A 21,984-nucleotide genomic window follows, 5' to 3' on the forward strand; every position below is an offset into this window, starting at 1 on the left:
TCGATAGTATCGGCAGTTCGATGTTATCGGACATCTCTATTTATTTCCTTAACTTGGTTAAAACCATCTCATGTTGTGGATCTCTGCTTTTTGCTGGGATTCTGTTTTGGACTCACCAACAAATGGTGAAATTCTGCAAGTTTAGTATTTTCTGGACAGTAGAGCACACCGGTATATAAGCCGCACCCACTAAATCTTAGAAGAACAATATTTTCCCATATATTAGCCACACTGGACTATAAGCCACAGGTATATACGTTGTGAAATTAGTTATTTACACATAAATATTGAGTAAATGTTTATTTTGATGAATTGTGTTTTAGTCACATTCTAAATTGATTTGTTAAGTTGCCTTAAAACCACTTTTATTAAGGTTTTTTTTTATTGCAGAGCATCTCCGAAACTATGGAGGTAAATTTGTGTGTGTGTGTGTATGTATGTATGTATATGTATATATATATATATATATATATATATATATATATATATATATATATATATACACAAACCCCGTTTCCATATGAGTTGGGAAAGTATGTTAGATGTAAATTTAAACGGAATACAAGGATTTGCAAATAATTTTCAACCCATATCCAGTTGAATATGCTACAAAGACAACATATTTGATGTTCAAACTGATAAACATTTTTGTTTTTTGCAAATAATCATTAACTGTAGAATTTGATGCCAGCAACACGTGACAAAGAGGTTGGGAAAGGGGGCAATAAATACTGATAAAGTTGAGGAATGCTCATCAAACACTTATTTGGAAAATCCCACAGGTGCGCAGGCTAATTGGGAACAGGTGGGTGCCATGATTGGGTATAAAAACAGCTTCCCAAAAAATGCTCAGTCTTTCACAAGAAAGGATGGGGCGAGGTAGACCTCCTTTGTCCACAACTGCGTGAGCAAATAGTCTGACGGTTTAAGAACAACGTTTCTCAAAGTGCAATTGGAAGAAATTTAGGGATTTTAAGATCTACGGTCCATAATATCATCAAAAGGTTCAGAGAATCTGGAGAAATCACGTAAGCGGCACGGCCGGAAAGCAACAATGAATGACCGTGACCTTCGATCCCTCAGATGGCACTGTATAAAAAAAACAACATCAATCTCTAAAGGATATCACCACATGGGCTCAGGAACACTTCAGAAAACCACTGTCACTAAATACAGTTGGTCGCTACATCTGTAAGTGCAAGTTAAAGCTCTACTATGCAAAGCGAAAGCCATTTATCAACAACATCCAGAAACGCTGCCGACTTCTCTGGGCTGAGATCATCTAAGATGGACTGATGCAAGGTGGAAAAGTGTTCTGTGGTCTGACGAGTCCACATTTCAAATTGTTTTTGGAAATATTCGACATCGTGTCAGCCGGACCAAAGGGGAAGTGAACCATCTAGACTGTTATTGACGCAAAGTTCAAAAGCCAGCATCTGTGGTGGTATAGGGGTGCATTAGTGCCCAAGGCATGGGTAACTTACACATCTGTGAAGGCACCATTAATGCTGAAAGGTACATACAGGTTTTGGAACAACATATGCTGCCATCTAAGCGCCATCTTTTTCATCGACGCCCCTGCTTATTTCAGCAAGACAATGCCAAGCCACATTCAGCAAGTGTTACAACAGCGTGGCTTCGTAAAAAGAGTGCGGGTACTTTCCTGGCCCGCCTGCAGTCCAGACCTTTCTCCCATCGAAAATGTGTGGCGCATTATGAAGCGTAAAGTACGACAGTGGAGACCCCGAACTGTTGAACGACTGAAGCTCTACATAAAACAAGAATGGGAAAGAATTCCACTTTCAAAGCTTCAACAAATAGTTTCCCCAGTTCTCAAACGTTTATTGAGTGTTGTTAAAAGAAAAGGTGATGTAACACAGTGGTGAACATGCCCTTTCCCAACTACTTTGGCACATGTTGCAGCCATGAAATTCTAAGTTGATTATTATTTGCGACAAAATAATAAAAGTTTGAGTTTGAACATCAAATATCTTGTCTTTGTAGTGCATTCAATTGAATATGGGTTGAAAATGATTTGCGAATCATTGTATTCCGTTTACATTTACATCTAATACAATTTCCCAACTCATATGGAAACGAGGTTTGTATATGATTTAGAGTTTTTTCATAGAAAATAATATAAACAAGTGAATTTGTCCTCATACACTTTACAATAGTATACAAGATACATACGGTATTTTTATGTAGAGCTTCATGCAAGGTCAAATAAATCACAATTAGATAAAACAATATTTTACACTATGCATACATTTAAATATATGTTTCACACTATATATAATGCTAGTTGGCGTTATTAGCAGTAAAATAGATCAAACTAGCAGCCATCTATGATACAAATGTTGTAACACAGGGGTGTCCAAACTTTTTGACTTGGGGCCGCATTGGGCCGTAGTTTGGACACCCCTGTTCCGACACGTCACAGTTGTTGCAGGAAAGAAAAAGAGAAAAAAACATAAATATACAGGTTTTTTTACCTGGTTGTGTCCGGGATTCGAACCTTGTTCTCTTCGTCTTTCTCCCTCTCCCTCATTTCTTCCCCGTCTTATATGTAGCATGTCTGTTTTCATTCATGAAATTCGATTAATTTTGGTCTTAAAAAAGTCTTAAATGTGCCCTTTTTTTGAAACATACATGCTTAGGTACTTGCCACTAATCAATCATAATGTAGAACAAATATGCGCAATAAAGGTTTCACTTTCCTTAACCTCACGCAACCGTGATGTGTTTAAGGACCGCTGAACAAAGTAGGACATCTAAACGCTGAGAAAAATAATACTAATGATGGATTGTACCCCGCCTTCTGCCTGAATGCAGCTGAGATAGGCTCCAGCACCCCCCGTGACCCCAAAAGGGACAAGCGGTAGAAAATGAATGGGTGGATGTGTGGATGGTTTGAGTTTGTATAGAGCACTGGGCCAGCCCTCTCTATGCATGTTTTGCTCAAAGAAGCGCGTGTAAAATGTGCACTCCTGTGAAGTTTTACCGCAGACATATTCCCGACCCCTTCCTGCTCCATCACTGATAAGACTACATTGGCAAATTGTGTTAGTCCTGGTCTTGTAAGCAGTTGTACTCTCCTTTTAAATCCTGGTCAAGGATGTGTCAGGACGTTTTGCAAATGTATGTTTTAGTTATGTTACATTTCTCACACTAGGAAGGTGTTGTAAAAAAACTGACAACAAATTTTGTATGACTTATTAGTAGTTTATACTAGAGATGTCTGATAATGGCTTTTTTGTCGATATTCCGATTTTGTCCAACTCTTATTTACTGATTCCGATATCAACCGATTCCCATATATACAGTTGTGGAATTAACACATTATTATGCCTAATTTTGTTGTGATGCCCCACTGGATGAATTAAATAATGTAACAAGGTTTTCCAAAATAAATCAACTCAAGTTATGGAAAAAAATGCCAACATGGCACTGCCATATTTATTATTGAAGCCACAAAGTGCATTCTTTTTTTAACATGCCTCAAAACAGCAGCTTGGAATTTGGGACATGCTCTCCCTGAGAGAGCATGAGGAGGTTGAGGTGGGGGAAGGGGGTAGCCGGGGATGTATATTGTAGCGTCCCGGAATAGTTAGTGCTGCAAGGGTTTCTGGGTATTTGTTCTGTTGTGTTTATGTTGTGTTACGGTGCGGATTTTCTCCCAAAATTTTACTTTTTGAAACATATACTGATAATTTCCAATATTACATTTTAAAGCATTTATCGGCCGATAATATCGGCAGTCCGATTATATCGGAAATGTCTAGTTTATATAATGCTTATTTGAAGAGGACAAGTACAGGAAATGTGCCAATTTGGTCAAAAGGCGGTACTATACAATGCACCCCAAAAAGTGTTCACTTAAAGGGGAACTGAATTCTTTTTTATTTTGCCTATCATTCACAGTCCTTTTGTAAGACAACACATACCGTATTTTTCGGACTATAAGTCGCGTTTTTTTTTTGTAGTTTGGCCGGGGGTGAGACTTGGCCAAACTATTAAAAAAAAAAATATATATATATATATATATATTTTTTTTTTTATTTATTTATTTTTTTTTGTTTTTTGTTTCACCGGGTCTCACCCCCTGCTCGACTATGGAGAAGACTGCGACTTATAGTCCGAAAAATACGGTATTTGTTTTCTTAGGCCAGGGGTGCCCATTACGTCGATCGCGATCGACTGGTCGATCTCGGAGGGTGTGTCAGTCGATCTCAAGCCAGGCATTAAAAAATAGACATAAAAATGAGCAATCATCAATCATACCAAGACTTCACTTTCGTCAGTTGTTTGACATTCTCGGCACCCGAGGATCTTGTGAGATGACGCTGGCTGCTGCGAGCTCATATTTAAGAAAAAAATCACTAACAGGGCGGACGCAGAGAAACACATTTTATTTCTAGAGACTCCATACCTACTGTCAAAACTCTAAAGACCGACTGCACAGTTCCTGTCTTCACCATAAAAGACCTGTTTCATCCTGCCTGTGCTAACAAAATAAGAGTCTCAGAAAGCTAGCGTGCACAAGCTAGCAAGCTATGGAGTTTGATGCCAATGTATTTCTCCCCCGCCCTCAGCGACCGCTTTCTCACTTGCTTGCCCACCCGCACAGTCACTGACGTCACTCACCTGCTGCCAGACATTAAAGGGCCACACACATATGCTACTCTCATAACAAAGTGTTTAAAAACGAGTATGCAAGTTGGACAAATGAGATGCCAAATCCAACCACTTTCATGTGGTATTGGACAGAAAGGAGGACTTTTTTTTTCCTCCATTTGAAAATGCGGACGTTATCAGCACCACTGTCTAATTCCAATCAATGCAAGTCATCAGAATCAAATACACCAACTTATATTCTTGTCTTCATGAAAGAAAGGAATCTATGTGTTAAACATGCTTGTATTATCATTAAACACCATCAACTTGTTAACAAAAATGTCTCTTTCATAAATAAATAAATATAAATTATAAATAGGAATGAGGTAGATCTCCTCGACTTGGTCAATTGAAAAGTAGCTCGCCTGCAGAAAAAGTGTGAGCGCCCCTGTCTTAGGCATTCTAGATCCTAAATAAACATTAGCAAAAGTCACCTAACAAAGAAGCTAAAATGGGAGTCGCTCTATTCCACTTATAAAGTGCTCTGAAAAACATCTAAAAACCTCCATGGAGGTTTTGTAAACATGCTGTAAGGATATATGTAATGTAGTAACATTCATAATTACATGTAATATTTATGTATTTTGTTTGAACCCTGCGGCTTGTAAGACAGAGGGGCTAATTTATTGATTTTTCATAATCCATCCATCCATCCATTTTCTACCGCTTATTCCCTTTCGGGGTCGCGGGGGGCGCTGGCGCCTACCTCAGCTACAATCGGGCGGAAGGCAGGGTACACCCTGGACAAGTTGCCACCTCATCGCAAGATTTTTCATAATAATAATAAAAAATGCAAAATAAAAAAAAGCAAAAGCACTGAGTGGGTGTTTGTTTCTGCTATGGTGCCAACTTTTTGACGAAATCGCTCACTGCCGGTGCTGCAGTGTCCTTCCATTTAGTGCTTTCAAGTAGAGTAGTACAGTAATGTTCAGTCTTCTTGCCGTCCATACCGTTTCTACTCGTATGGATTCCTCATTCATCACTCCAAGCCACGTTTGTAAGTTTCACAATATAACTAAAACAATTTTTACTTACTAAAGCGTCCCATGTGTAACGTCTGTCGGAGTGTTTTCTTGCATATTTGTACGTGCTATTGTAATGTAATTAAGCCAGCGTTTATAAGCTAACACGTTTACGAGTGTCTGTGTTAGTATTATTATCTTACAATGGCATTTTTATTGTATAATATTAGTTTCACAAATTCCTGAATTTTCAAATTCACCAAAATGTCACCGTGGAGTTATTGAGTCTGTTTAACTGATTGGAGAGCTGGCTTGCGCAGTTAGTGGGTCCATGATGATGACTTCTGTTTTGTTTGATCAGCCATTTTACTGCCGTGTTACAAACACAGTTTTAGGTATGTAAATAACTAATTTCACCACATGGCTAATATGTGGAAACATATTTTTTTCTTCTAAAATGTAGTGGGTGCAGCTTACACATCGGTGCGCTCTATAGTCTGGAAAATACGGTAATAGGACACACACTTACTGTACAATGTCTGCTTTCTTTGGGCTGTCGACTGATGGGATGTTTATATTTTCCCCTTGACATGAAGAATCAGTTACAATCCCTGCGAAGGGTTAAAAAAAACATGGCTGCAAACAGGTTGGGTTTTTTTCGTGTCTTACTGGCCATCTACGGGTCTCAGTTGGATGTCAAAGTTGATCAATTTGTGGGTTTATGTCCACAACTTTGTACTTTCCAGGTGAGACGCATGATTTATAATCTCAAATGAGCTTTCACTAACTCTGAGGCGATGCCGCAGCTCAATATGTCAATGTGGCGGCATAAGTGAGTTAGCCGCTAAAAGTAGTTCCGCTTATAATAACATTACATGTACACTCCACTTCCTGTTGGTGGTTTTGTGGACGCAATAGAGGAGCTCTTATTGATTCCATTGTTAGTTGACTTTTCTTTACGTTATTTACGAGTCAGGACGCATTAAAAACAACATTGTGTGTGTTCTTGTCTCACATAAGGATTGTGATTGATTCCAAAACATTCCAAAAAAGGTACACTTACCCTTGAACCTAACAGAGAGCCACTAGTTGTACTCCGGTGCTGTAGCTGCCAATGATACAGAGGAACGTAGGTTTTTTATCCGCCACTGCAACTTGACCTAATGCAAAAGTAGCCTGTAATTTAAAAAAGTAAAAATTTGTCGGGATCTGCACCAGAATGTACATGCAACATAGGACAGTAGACCATGTGTGCGTGCCTGACCTGGCCTTTTCCCCTCCAGGTATGTGGGGCTGTCATGACCGGGACCTGTCGCTACGCAAGGCCCTGCTGGAGCAGATGTCTCATGGCGCCGAGCAGGAAGCCCTGAAGCGCCGCTGGAGGTGGCAGCTAACCCAGCAGAACAAAGAGGTTGCTCCTTCAACACTTGCACACATGCTTTTTGCTGCGCTACATCAGTGGTCCCCAAACCCCGGTTTGGGGACTGGTACTGGTCCTTGTCGCATTTTCTTCCGGCCCGCACAGAAATATTAAGTCTATTATAAACTACTGCATTTTCTCCCACTTAACTTTTGCCCGTCCAATAAGCGTATTTATAGATTTATAATAAAGCTCCTGATTTGTTATATCTTTGTCACATGTTCACATTAATGAACATATCAATAGTAAATGTGTCAAATTGTAGCCAAAGGTATGATTTATAATTTATGCTATCAGGTTTATAATATATAATATAGTGAAGTGAAGTGAATTATATTTATATAGCGCTTTTCTCAAGTGACTCAAAGCGCTTTACAAAGTGAAACCCAATATCTAAATTACACTTAAACTAGTGTGAGTGGCACTGGGAGCAGGTGGGTAAAGTGTCTTGCCCAAGGACACAACGGCGGTGACTAGGATGGCGGAAGCGGGAATCAAACCTGCAACCCTCAAGTTGCTGGCATGGCCGCTCTACCAACCGAGCAATGCCGCCCAATATATACCAGTCTTTCTTAACCATTGTTGGTCCGTGAGCGCCCCCTAGAGGGCCACCCAAAAATATCTGTTTTTCAGCTGTGGTCATACTTGCCAACCCTCCTGATTTTCCTTAAAGACTCCCAAATTTCAGTGCCCCTCCCGAAAATCTCCCGGGGCAAACATTCTCCTGAATGTCTCCCGATTTCCACCCAGACAACAATATTGGGGGCGTCCTTTCTCACCTGAAACCTTCACCCCTTAACATGCGGACCTGAGTGAGGACAGCCTGTCATCACGTCCGCTTTTCCTCCATACAAACAGCGTGCCGGCGCAGTCACATAACATCTACGGCTTTTCACACACACACAAGTGCATGCAAGGCATACTTGGTCAACAGCCATACATGTCACACTGAGGGTGCCCATATAGACAAATTTAACACTGTTACAAATATGCGTCACACTGTGAACCCACACCAAACAAGAATGACAAACACATTTCGGGAGAACATCCGCACCGTAACACAACATAAACACAACGGAACAAATACCCAGATCCCCTTGCAGCACTAACTCTTCCGGGACGCTACAATATCGTCGGAGGTCTCAAGGTTGGCAAAAATGGCTGTGGTCCGTGTGGGCTGCAGTAGTACTCAGTTGTAATTCACTTTTCCACCACTGGTGGCAGTAATGACAACATCAAACAAAAAGAAGAAGTCTGGCACTAAAGTCATACAAAAGTTTTTTAGGCGCAAAAATTATGACTAAAGTGGTGAATCTGTATTTTCATTTGCACTTTAATACAAAACAAAAACATACTACTTATGTAGTTATTTATCTAAGCACTGTATTTGTATGTCAATTGTGTTTGTCATCCTTTTTTATGAGGATATTTGATTAGCATAGACTATTTATTGTTGTTGCACATTAAGAACAACAAATCTGCGTACTACTGATAGCGGATGCTGCCATGCAAGGCACTAACCGCAACTCATCGGGAGCAGTTAGGGGTTCGGTACACATCGACATGAGCTCACCAGACCGGGATTGAACCAGTGACCCTCCGATTAAAGACGATCGCTGTAGCCAGTATTTATTTTTGACCTAAGCCTTTAAAATAATCTTTGTAACGGTCTTACCACCAACACAACGAAAAATCATCTCATGCTTCGTCAAAGAGGTCTCGTAATGTAATCTGTGATATTTCTACATAAATGTTTTCTGGGAGATTGAAATAAAGAGTATTGCGATATGAAGGAGGGAGACTTTCTTTGAGCAAGTCAGCCTTTTATTCATGTTCACAAATACTACTGTCGAACTAAACTCCAACACTTTCTCGTCTTCTTCTTCGCTCCCAGACTAGGTCTGATACTGCTGACAAGTATGCCACTGCCCTCTTCAGGCCACATCCAGTAATTACAGTTCAGTACACAATATTACCATCGCTACAGTGTATTCTTTTGTAACCTGTTCTGATTGATAGTCTGCATTTACAGAATGTTTAGCAGGCTGATTATTACATTTTATTAATGAATAAAGGTTTAAACATTGTCATGCAGTGATATGAAGACCATTAACTCGTACGACATGTAATGTACAGAATAACAGAAGCATTTGTTGAAGTAGAAATATCACCACCAAACATTTTTGACAAAGCATGATCATAACAATCCACAGTTTGTATTACTGATGCGTGAAAGTGCTATCTAAACATGGAAGTGTAGTTCCTCCTTTGCATGCAAGTGCTCCTAAAGCCGTAATACAAATTCTGTATTCCGACAAACTCGTCGAAACACTGAGTCTGCTCGTAAGTAATTCGTGATTGTGCTTTGCCAAACATGCTCCTTAGCTTGTTAAAAACAGAAATGTTTACGGTATGACTACGGTGCGCCGTTATGCCCTTTAAAAAAATGTTTTAAAAAGGGAACCGGTAGAGGCGCTATAGTACCGTTTATGATTCATAGTATTGCGGTACTTTATATACAGTATATATATATATATATATATATATATATATATATATATATATATATATATATATATATATATCACACACATACAGACATCCACTCTTACTTTATGTGTGTTCAGGAGCGCAGCAAAAGAAGATTTGGGAAACCCCTGCCTTAAAGTCCTAGTGACAGTGGCAGAATATTCACTTTCCATTTACATTTGAATAACTTCCTGAGCATGACCACAGAAATGCTACAAAGTTTGCTGTGCAGGTTTAGCAGGTCTGAATGAATTTGCACAGAAAACGATGGCTGTGACTTTACCTGTGCTCTACAAGGTTAACACGCTGACTTTAGACACCCTGAAAAGGACGTACTATATGTTTAAATATGTTTTTACTGCTGGACTCTGGAATGAAGTACTGTAGCAGAACAGCAACAGCTTCTTCCCTCAGGCCGTAAGACTCTTAAACGCATCAAAATAATCCCCTCGATTTCCCCCAAAAATGGATCCACTCGCTGGAATATAAAGACAATATAACATACAGTGGGGCAAAAAAGTATTTAGTCAGCCACCGATTGTGCAAGTTCTCCCTCTTAAAATGATGACAGAGGTCTGTAATTTTCATCATAGGTACACTTCAACTGTGAGAGACAGAATGTGAAAAAAAAAAATCCAGGAATTCACATTGTAGGAATTTTAAAGAATTTATTTGTAAATTATGGTGGAAAATAAGTATTAGGTCAACCATCCTAAGCTCTCACTGATGGAAGGAGGTTTTGGCTCAAAATCTCACGATACATGGCCCCATTCATTCTTTCCTTAACACGGATCAATCGTCCTGTCCCCTTAGCAGAAAAACAGCCCCAAAGCATGATGTTTCCACCCCCATGCTTAACAGTAGTTGTGGTGTTCTTGTGATGCAACTCAGTATTCTTCTTCCTCCAAACACGACGAGTTGAGTTTATACCAAAATGGATACATGGATGATACAGCAGAGGATTGGGAGAATGTCATGTGGTCAGATGAAACCAAAATAGAACTTTTCGGTATATTCTCAACTCGTCGTGTTTAGAGGAAGAAGAATACTGAGTTGCATCAGAGCCAAAACCTCCTTCCATCAGTGAGAGCTTTGAATGGTTGACCAAATACTTATTTTCCACCATAATTTACAAATAAATTCTTTAAAATTCCTACAATGTGAATTCCTGGATTTTTTTTTCACATTGAAGTGTACCTATGATGAAAATTACAGACCTCTGTCATCATTTTAAGTGGGAGAACTTGCACAATCGGTGGCTGACTAAATACTTTTTTGCCCCACTGTACATCCATAAACATGGATGTATATGCAAAAGTGTAATATATTTATCTGTACTGTAATCTATTTATTAATATCTGAACCTTATTGCTCTTTTATCCTGCACTACAATGAGCTAATTCCACGAAATGTTGTTCTTATCTGTACTGTATCGTTCAAATTTGAATGACAATAAGAGGAAGTCTAACTCTAAATACAACACTACTTCCACCTATGACCCAATAGTTCAATGTTTGAGCAAAAATGTGGATTATGGATGACGAGGACTGGCAGAGGCATCAAGCCTTGACACTCCATGCTATGCCGGGTTAAATAATAGCTATGTGTGAGTGCGTGTGTGTGTGTGTGTTTGTGTGAGTGCGTGTGTGTGTGTGTGTGTGTGTGTGTGAGACGTCACATGTCCATGACTCTTGTCACATACCTTCTAAAAGTGTTGCTGTGGACATTGCTGCTATGACAATAGATTTCATTGACGACCTCCATTAATGGTAATGGTCAACTAATGATGCCACTTTTTGACTGCCTTTCCAAGAACACACACAAAAGAACCATTTTTTTTTTCAACACACTCATTCTGCAGAGTCTGGTTGCTGCAAAGTAGTCACAGCACATTCATGCCAGTTATACCATATGGCCGTTCTCCAAAGCCCCAGTCTAATTTCCCTCCTTTGGTTTTTACCAGTGTCAGGGCTCTCCTAATGTCTGCCTGTGTGTGTGTGTGTGTTGTGTGTGGGTGTGGGTGTCCCGCCTCTGCAGTCCAGCCTGGTCTACAGTGAGGAGGAATGGCAGAAAGAGTGGAATGAACTACTGAAACTGGCCTCCAGCGAGCCCAGAGTCAACTACAGCAACAACGTCAATACCAGGTGACCAAGAACTAAACTACAACCATTTATACACACCAAATGATTACACAAGCTGTGTCCCCAACTGATTATTGATGTTTAAGTCTGGTATCATCAGAAAACATGTATGGGATGATATGCACTTGCATGTGAAATGTGCGAGATCATGTGCGATACAGGCAGTCCTGCAGCGTTTTTACTTGTGTGTAATATCATGTGCGATACAAACAGTCGTGCAGCGTGTTTACTTGTATATGATATCATGTGCGATACAACCAGTCCTGCAGTGTGTTTACTTGTGTGTGATAAAATGTGCGATAAAAGCAGTCCTGCCGCATGTTTATGTGTGTGTGATATCATGTGCGATAAAAGCAGTCCTGCCGCATGTTTACGTGTGTGTGATATCATGTGCGATACAAGCAGTCCTGCAGTGTGTTACTTGTATGTGATATCATGTGCGGTACAAGCAATCCTGTAGTGTGTTTAATTGTGATATCATGTGCGATGGGAGCAGTCCTGCAGCGTGTTTACTTGTGTGTGATATCATGCGCGATATGAGCAGTCCTGCTGCTTTTTTACATGTGTGATATCATGTGCAATATGAGCAGTCCTAAAGCGTGCTTGTTATCACGTGCGATACAAGCAGTCCTGATCCATGTTTACTTGTGTGTAATATCATGTGCGATACAAACAGTCCTGCACCGTGTTTACTTGTGTGTAATATCATGTGCAATACAAGCAGTCTTGCAGCGTGTTTAATTGTGAAATCATGTGCGATGTGAGCAGTCCTGCAGCATGTTTACTTGTGTGTGATATCATGCGTGATGTAAGCAGTCCTGCTGCTTTTTTACATGTGTGATATCATGTGCAATATGAGCAGTCCTAAAGCGTGTTTTGTTGTGTGTGTGATATCATGCGCGATATAAGCAGTCCTGCTGCTTTTTTACATGTGTGATATCATGTGCAATATGAGCAGTCCTAAAGCGTGTTTAGTTGTGTGTGTGTGTGATATCATGCGCGATATAAGCAGTCCTGCTGCTTTTTTACATGTGTAATATCATGTGCAATATGAGCAGTCCTAAAGCGTGTTTAGTTGTGTGTGTGATATCATGCGGTATATGAGCAGTACTGCCGCCTGTTTACTTGTGTGATATCATGTGCGATATAAGCAGTCCTGCCGCATGTTTGCGTGATATCATGTGCGATAAGAGCAGTCCTGCATCATGTTTACTTGTGGGATATCATATGCGATACAAGCATTTGTGCTGTGTTTACTTGTGCGTGATATTACATGCGATATGAGCAGTCCTGCAATGTGGTTACTTGTGTGTGATATCATGTGGTATACGAGAAGTCCTGCCGCGTGTTTACTTTTGTGTTATATCATGTGTGATACAAGCAGTCCTGCAGTGTGTTTACTTGTGTTTGATATCATGTGCGATACGAGCAGTCCTGCCGTGTGTATACTTGTGTGTGTGATATCATGTGTGGTACAAGCAGTCCTGCAGCGTGTTTACTTGTATGTGATATTACTTGTGATATGAGAAGTCCTGCAACGTGTTTATTCGTGTGTGATATCATGCGGTATACAAGCAGTCCTGCCGCGTGTTTACTTGTGTGTGATATCATGTGTGATACAAGCAGTCCTGCAGTGGGTTTACTTGTCTGTGATATCATGTGTGATACAAGCAGTCCTGCAGTAGGTTTACTTGTGTATGATATCATGTGCGATACGAGCAGTCCTGCCGTGTGTATACTTGTGTGTGTGATATCATGTGTGGTACAAGCAGACTTGCAGCGTGTTTACTTGTGTGATGTCATGATCGATGTGAGCAGTCCTGCAACGTGATTATTTGTGTGTGATATCATGCGGTATACGAGCAGTCCTGCCGCGTGTTTACTTGTGTGTAATATCATGTGCGATACAAGCAGTCCTGCAGAGTTTTAACTTGTGCAAAGCTATACAGCCAGTTAACATCTAAATGTCCTTCAATAAGAACACAATTTCACTAAAATCATTTACAAAAGAGAAACATGTTAGGCCAAAGGCTACTAGGATCTAGCACCTACACAACACCTAAGCATATAATAGCACACAAGCTAGACATAGGTAATAATCGTTAACAATAAAAGGTAACATTTGTCAATATAAACAAGTATTAAATAATTATAGTTGTATGTTACTTACACATAAAAATTCTCCAAGGGCAGGGGTATTAGAAAGTATCCAGTAACAAACATCATTTAACTGATATGTCATGATTTTAACTTCATGAATTATTGTGCCCAAATGAAACGATAACATGTCACTTCAACTTAAAGACAGCCTAAACACATTCAAAGAAATTTGCAATAATATATGTTGGGGTTTTTCCATAGCTGTCCTCTGTTTGACTAACTCCACTTGGTCAAACTTTTTTCTAACATTCCACACTACAAAATAATATAAGTATGTATGATTCATGCTAATATCATATGAATATCGGTATCAACCAATACTCAAGGCCCCAATATCTGTATCGTAGCGGGAGTAAACAAGTAGTATCGGGACAGCCCTCTATCTTCTTTACTCTCTGCCACTTCATGTTGTCCCAGCAAACATGTGATACCTTGGACACCTGTGTCACCGTTTGTGTCCTGTTGTCGTCACTTCAGGGGGGAGTCCTCAGACGAGCCCGTCTACGAGAGCTTAGAGGAGTTCCACGTCTTCGTCCTGGCCCACGTCCTCAAAAGGCCCATCGTGGTGGTGGCCGACACCATGCTGAGGGACTCTGGAGGAGAAGGTGAGACGGTGAAGATCACAGCCTCCTCACCACATATTAAATATTAAACCCGAGTAGAGAATCATAAGATAACTTGAATTTGCAATTCCGATAGGAATGCGTGCGATACGTGTGAGTGGAACTGAGTTGCTTGAATGTCCAGGGTGAGTGGAGTATGTGGATGTTGGAAAGGTTCACATTGGATAAAACATTGTTTTTCAACCACTGTGCCGCGGCACCGTGAGATACAGTCTGGTGTGCCGTGGGAGATGATCTAATTTCACCTATGTGGGTTAAAAATATTTTTTGCAAACCAGTAATTATGGTATGCAAATGATGTGTTGTTGTTGAGTGTCTACCATGAACTGATTAACATAGACCCCGACTTAAACAAATTGAAAAACTTATTTGGGTGTTACCATTTAGTGGTCAATTGTACGGAATATGTACTACTAATAAATGTTTCAATCAATCAATCAAAAAGTCAGTGTTGTCAAGAGCTTGGCAGAGTAACCGTGTAATACTCTTCCATATCAGTAGAAGGAAAAAGGTAGCTAATTGCTTTGTAGATGTCGGAAACCACGGGAGGCAGTGTGCAGGTAAAAAGGTGTCTAATGCCTATACCAAAAATAAAGAAAAGGTGAGTGCCCCTAATAAAATGCATTGAAGCTTAGAGAAGGCTATGCAGAACGAAACTAAAACTGAACTGGCTGCAAAGTAAACAAAAACAGAATTCTGGACGGCAGCAAAGACTTACTGTGGAGCAAAGACGGCGTCCACAAAGTACATCCGAACATGACATGACAATCGAGAACGTCCACACAACAACTGAAATAGTCTTGATTGCTAAAACAAAGTAGATGTGGGAAATCTGGCTCAAAAATTAATTGATTAACGTACACCCCGACTTGAACAAGTTAAAAAAACTTATTGGGGTGTTACCATTTCGGGGTCAATTGTACGGAATATGTACTGTACTGTACAATCTACTAATAAAAGTTTCAATCAATCAATTGCTCAAAGGAAGACATGACACTGCTACAGGAAAATACCAAAAAAAGAGAAAGAGCTACCAAAATAGGAGCGCAAGACAAGAAGTTAAACACTACACACAGGAAAAGCGCAAAAAAGTCCAAATAAGTCAGGGTGTGATGTGACAGTACACCTACTTTGAGACAAGAGCTATAGTGATGCATGCTTGCTTATGCTTTAAAGTAATATCCAACAGCAACTTTTTACTGTAAACTGAGTTTCGTTTGTTAATGATTTCTACTGGTGGTGTGTCTCCGCATTTTTTCAACACAAAAAAATGTGCCTTGGCTCAAAAAAGGTTGAAAAACACTGGGATAAGAAATGTTGGATGTGCAGTCGATAGTATATTTCCCATTCTTTGTCAATAGGGAGAAAATTCCTGGAAATTCAGAGAAAACGGAGATTTTGGGAAAACATGTTTTGAGTTCCGTGTGTCGGAAGAGTATCAAATCAAATCAACTTTAATTATAAAGCACATTTAAAATTAACCACAAGTGTAGCCAAAGTGCTGTACAATAGGCAGGTTAAAAGATAACACAAGAAAAAACGAGCCGACACAACACAAACAAAGCACAATAAAAAAATAAATAAAAGAGTAGTGTGTGTGGATGGTTGAAGGGTCGGAATAAGGTTTAAAAATGTCGCACAATTTTGAGACTGTAGAGCAGGGGTCACCAACGCGGTGTCCGCGGGCACCAGGTAGCCCGTAAGGATCAGATGAGTCGCCCGCTGGCCTGTTCTAAAAATAGCTCAAATAGCAGCACTTACCTGTGAGCTGCCTCTATTTTTTAAATAGTATTTATTTACTAGCAAGCTGGTCTCGCTTTGCTTGACATTTTTAATTCTAAGAGAGACAAAACTCAAAAAGAATTTGAAAATCCAAGAAAATATTTTAAAGACTTGGTCTTCACTTATTTAAATAAATTCATTTATTTTTTTACTTTGCTTCTTATAACTTTCAGAAAGATTATTTTAAAGAAAAAATACAAACTTAAAACTGATTTTAGGATTTTTAAACACATATACCTTTTTTTCTTTTCAATTCCTTCCTCTTCTTTCCTGACAATTTAAATCAATGTTCAAATATATATTTTTTTTATTGTAAAGAATAATAAATACATTTTGATTTAATTCTTCATTTTAGCTTCTGTTTTTTTGACGAATATTTGTGAAATTTTTTTTTTTTTTTTTGACGAATAATATTTGTGAAATATTTCTTCACTCCTCTCTGAGCTGCTACCTTACCGTGGTAGAGGAGTTTGCGTGTCCCAATGATCCTAGGAGCTATGTTGTCTGGGGGTTTTCATGCCCCCTGGTAGGGTCTCCCAAGACAAACAGGTCCTAGGTGAGTGATCAGACAAAGAGCAGCTCAAAGACTTCTATGGAATTACAACAAAATGAACCCAGATTTCCCTCGCCCGGACGTGGGTCACCGGGGCCCCACTCTGGAGCCAGGCCCGGAGTTGGGGCACGATGGCGAAGGCCTGGTGGTCAGGCCTGTTCCCATGGGGCCCGGCCGGGCACAGCCCGAAGAGGCAACGTGGGTCATCCCTCCAATGGGCTCACCACTCATAGGAGGGGCCATAGAGGTCGGGTGCATTGTGAGCTGGGCGGCAGCCGAAGGCAGGGCACTTGGCGGTCCGATCCTTGGCTACAGAAGCTAGCTCTTGGGACGTGGAACGTCACCTCACTGGGGGGAAAGGAGCCTGAGCTAGTGCGCGAGGTAGAGAAGTTCCGGCTGGATATAGTCGGACTCACCTCGACGCACAGCAAGGGCTCTGGAACCAGTTCTCTCGAGAGAGACTGGACCCTCTTCCACTCTGGCGTTGCCGGCAGTGAGAGGCGACGGGCTGGGGTGGCAATTCTGGTTGCCCCCCGGCTCAAAGCCTGTACGTTTGAGTTCAACCCAGTGGACGAGAGGGTAGCTTCCCTTCGCCTTCGGGTGGGGGGACGGGTCCTGACTGTTGTTTGTGCTTACGCACCAAACAGCAGTTCAGAATACCCACCCTTTTTGGGTACACTCGAGGGAGTACTGGAAAGTGCTCCTCCGGGTGATTCCCTTGTCCTACTGGGAGACTTCAACGCTCATGTTGGCAACGACAGTGAAACCTGGAGAGGCGTGATTGGGAAGAATGGTCGCCCGGATCTAAACCCGAGTGGTGTTTTGTTATTGGACTTTTGTGCTCGTCACAGTTTGTCGATAACAAACACCATGTTCAAACATAAGGGTGTCCATATGTGCACTTGGCACCAGGACACCCTAGGCCGCAGTTCCATGATCGACTTTGTAGTTGTGTCATCGGATTTGCGGCCTTATGTTTTGGACACTCGGGTGAAGAGAGGGGCGGAGCTTTCTACCGATCACCACCTGGTGGTGAGTTGGCTGCGATGGTGGGGGAGGATGCCGGACAGACCTGGCAGGCCCAAGCGCATTGTGAGGGTCTGCTGGGAACGTCTGGCAGAGTCTCCTTTCAGAGAGAGTTTCAATTCACACCTCCGGGAGAACTTTGAACATGTCACGAGGGAGGTGCGGGACATTGAGTCCGAGTGGACCATGTTCCGAACCTCTATTGTCGAGGCGGCTGATTGGAGCTGTGGCCGCAAGGTTGTTGGTGCCTGTCGTGGCGGTAATCCCAGAACCCGTTGGTGGACACCAGCAGTGAGGGATGCCGTCAAGCTGAAGAAGGAGTCCTATCGGGTTCTTTTGGCTCATAGGACTCCGGAGGCAGTGGACGGGTACCGACGGGCCAAGCGGTGTGCAGCTTTAGCGGTCGCGGAGGCAAAAACTCGGACATGGGAAGAGTTCGGGGAAGCCATGGAAAACGACTTCCGGACGGCTTTGAAGCGATTCTGGACCACCATACGGCGCCTCAGGAAGGGGAAGCAGTGCACTATCAACAGCGTGTATGGTGCGGATGGTGTTCTGCTGACTTCGACTGCGGATGTTGTGGATCGGTGGAGGGAATACTTCGAAGACCTCCTCAATCCCACCAACACGTCTTTCTTTGAGGAAGCGGTGCCTGGGGAATCTGTAGTGGACTCTCCTATTTCTGGGGCTGAGGTCGCTGAGGTAGTTAAAAAGCTCCTCGGCGGCAAGGCCCCGGGGGTGGATGAGATCCGCCCGTAGTTCCTTAAGGCTCTGGATGCTGTGGGGCTGTCTTGGTTGACAAGACTCTGCAGTATCGCGTGGACATCGGGGGCGGTACCTCTGGATTGGCAGACCGGGGTGGTGGTCCCTCTCTTTAAGAAGGGGGACCGGAGGGTGTGTTCCAACTATCGTGGGATCACACTCCTCAGCCTTCCCGGTAAGGTTTATTCAGGTGTACAGGGAGAGGAGGCTTCGCCGGATAGTCGAACCTCGGATTCAGGAGGAACAGTGTGGTTTTCGTCCTGGTCGTGGAACTGTGGACCAGCTCTATACTCTCGGCAGGGTTCTTGAGGGTGCATGGGAGTTTGCCCAACCAGTCTACATGTGCTTTGTGGACTTGGAGAAGGCATTCGACCGTGTCCCTCGGGAAGTCCTGTGGGGAGTGCTCAGAGAGTATGGGGTATCGGAATGTCTTATTGTGGCAGTCCGCTCCCTGTATGATCAGTGTCAGAGCTTGGTCCGCATTGCTGGCAGTAAGTCGGACACGTTTCCAGTGAAGGTTGGACTCCGCCAAGGCTGTCCTTTGTCACCGATTCTGTTCATAACTTTTATGGACAGAATTTCTAGGCGCAGCCAAGGCATTGAGGGGTTCCGGTTTGGTGGCCGCGGGATTAGGTCTCTGCTTTTTGCAGATGATGTAGTCCTGATGGCTTCATCTGGCCGGGATCTTCAGCTCTCACTGGATCGGTTCGCAGCCGAGTGTGAAGCGACCGGAATGAGAATCAGCACCTCCAAGTCCGAGTCCATGGTTCTCGCCCGGAAAAGGGTGGAGTGCCATCTCCGGGTTGGGGAGGAGACCCTGCCCCAAGTGGAGGAGTTCAAGTACTTAGGAGTCTTGTTCACGAGTGGGGGAAGAGTGGATCGTGAGATCGACAGGCGGATCGGTGCGGCGTCTTCAGTAATGCGGACGTTGTATCGATCCGTTGTGGTGAAGAAGGAGCTGAGCCGGAAGGCAAAGCTCTCAATTTACCGGTCGATCTACGTTCCCATCCTCACCTATGGTCATGAGCTTTGGGTCATGACCGAAAGGATAAGATCACGGGTACAAGCGGCCGAAATGAGTTTCCTCCGCCGGGTGGCGGGGCTCTCCCTTAGAGATAATCTGGGTGAGAAGCTCTGCCATCCGGGAGGAGCTCAACGTAAAGCCGCTGCTCCTCCACATCGAGAGGAGCCAGATGAGGTGGTTCGGGCATCTGGTCAGGATGCCACCCGAACGCCTCCCTAGGGATGTGTTTAGGGCACGTCCAGCTGGTAGGAGGCCACGGGGAAGACCCAGGACACGTTGGAAAGACTATGTCTCCCGGCTGGCCTGGGAACGCCTCGGGATCCCCCGGGAAGAGCTAGACGAAGTGGCTGGAGATAGGGAAGTCTGGGCTTCCCTGCTTAGGCTGCTGCCCCCGCGACCCGACCTCGGATAAGCGGAAGATGATGGATGGATGGATGGATGGAAATATTTCTTCAAACTTATTATGATTAAAATTCAAAAGAAATATTCTGGCAAATCTAAAAAGTTTGTAGAATCAAATTTAAATCTTATTTCAAAGGCTTTTGAATTTCTTTTAAAATTTTTGTTCTGGAAAATTTAGAAGAAATAATGATTTTTCTTTGTTAGAAATATAGCTTGGTCCAAATTGTTATATATTATAACAAAGTGCAGATTGGATTTTAACCTATTTAAAACATGTCATCAAAATTGTAAAATTAATCTTAATCATGAAAAATTACTAATGCTGTGCCATAAATTATTTTTTAAATTTTTTCAAAAAGATTCGAATTTACTACTTTTTCTATTCATTTTTTTCGGTTGAATTTTGAATTTTAAAGAGTCGAAATTGAAGATAAACTATGTTTAAAAATTTAATTTTAATTTTTTTCCTGTGTTCTCCTATTTTAAACCGTTCAATTAAGTGTTTTTTTTCATCGTTTATTCTCTACAAAAAACCTTCCGTAAAAGGGAAAAAATGTATGACGGAATGACAGACAGAAATACCCATTTTTTTTATATATATAGATTTATTTATTAAAGGTAAATTGAGAAAATTGGCTATTTCTGGCAAAAAAATTTAAGTGTGTATCAAACTGGTAGCCTTTCGCATTAATCAGTACCCAAGAAGTAGCTCTTGGTTTCAAAAAGGTTGGTGACCCCTGCTGTAGGGCATTGTAGAACTATGAATACGTCCATTCATTTGAATGGTGATTTTCTGGAAATTTGGTGATTTTGGGACAGGGTGTAGCCCGCTTGTAGCTGAGATAGGCGCCAGCGCCCCCCGCATCCCCAAAAAAAGGAAATAAGCGGTAGAAAAATGGATGGATGGATGGATGGGAGAATAATTGATACCAGCATAATTGCCCAAGATGATATATGGGTTCTAGTTGGACTTTTTGGAATCGGTTGAAAAATTTTGACGTAGTAACAGTTTGAATTGAGAATGGATATTTTGGAATTCTTAGAATTTCGGGAAAACCGGATATTTGTACGGGGAAAAAATAGACGCGTTTGTTGTCCCAACCTAGACGAATGTTTTGGAGGTGAAATGGTCAAAAACGGTTGAAAAATGTGGGCTGTGAAAACTTTCCAGTAAGAGGTGAAAATAGGGCTTTGGAAAACCGTGAATTCCTGCAATTTTTTCTGAAGTTGGAAAATGTTAGTTTGATTGTCCAAGGTGAGGGGAGTGTGTGTGGATTGGGGATGTCCCGATCCAGGTTTTTTCACTTCCGATCTGATACCGATATTTTTTTTGCACTTCCGATCCGATACCGATACTGGCCTATCCGAGCATGTGTTAAAGTTTAAAGTTATTTAGCCTACTTAATTGTCGGATTCATGCTGAAAATGATTTTAGTACTCTTGATAACAACTAGCCAGCTGAATTAGGTGAGTTTGAATAATACACAATAGTTGGTATTCAAGGATAAACACAAAATATCAAAAATTATACATGACAAACAGAAATGGCATCATTAAACAGTAAAAAAGTGAACACTATAAAGTGCAAATAATGCTGTAAACATTATTTAAAAAAGCAAAACACAAACCACCTGAGTGGGATAAAATGTCTATAACTCAGCATCAATATTTGCTCTTGAACAAGTGTAAACTTAAAAAAAAAAAAATATATATATATATATATATATATATATATATATATATCTACACATTCCCTTCAATTGTTTGCCCTAGTCAGGGGGGGCAAACAATTGAAGTCCAAGCATAATGTGAAGATTCTTTCTAACAAAGACGAGCACTTCAAGATGCTCAGGTGTCAGCCTGCTCATGTGTTCATCTATGATGAGTGCTAAAAAGCCTCTCAATCGCAAGAGTCATTAAAAT

At 41.5% G+C, this 21,984-nt stretch overlaps 1 protein-coding gene across 2 annotated transcripts in view; it reads left to right on the plus strand.

The window, feature by feature from the left end:
- Nucleotides 1-21,984, plus strand: part of otud7b (OTU deubiquitinase 7B) — an 88,360-nt gene that overhangs the window by 53,113 nt on the left and 13,263 nt on the right. For both annotated transcript variants that reach the window (XM_061882325.1, XM_061882326.1), the window contains 3 exons: nt 6,923-7,050; nt 11,626-11,732; nt 14,367-14,494. In XM_061882325.1, the coding sequence (XP_061738309.1) occupies nt 6,923-7,050; nt 11,626-11,732; nt 14,367-14,494 (363 nt within the window). The remainder of the gene's footprint in view (nt 1-6,922; nt 7,051-11,625; nt 11,733-14,366; nt 14,495-21,984) is intronic.

This window comes from Nerophis ophidion, linkage group LG21 (genome assembly GCF_033978795.1).
Source record: "Nerophis ophidion isolate RoL-2023_Sa linkage group LG21, RoL_Noph_v1.0, whole genome shotgun sequence".
In the NCBI taxonomy this organism is placed as follows: Eukaryota; Metazoa; Chordata; class Actinopteri; order Syngnathiformes; family Syngnathidae; genus Nerophis; species Nerophis ophidion.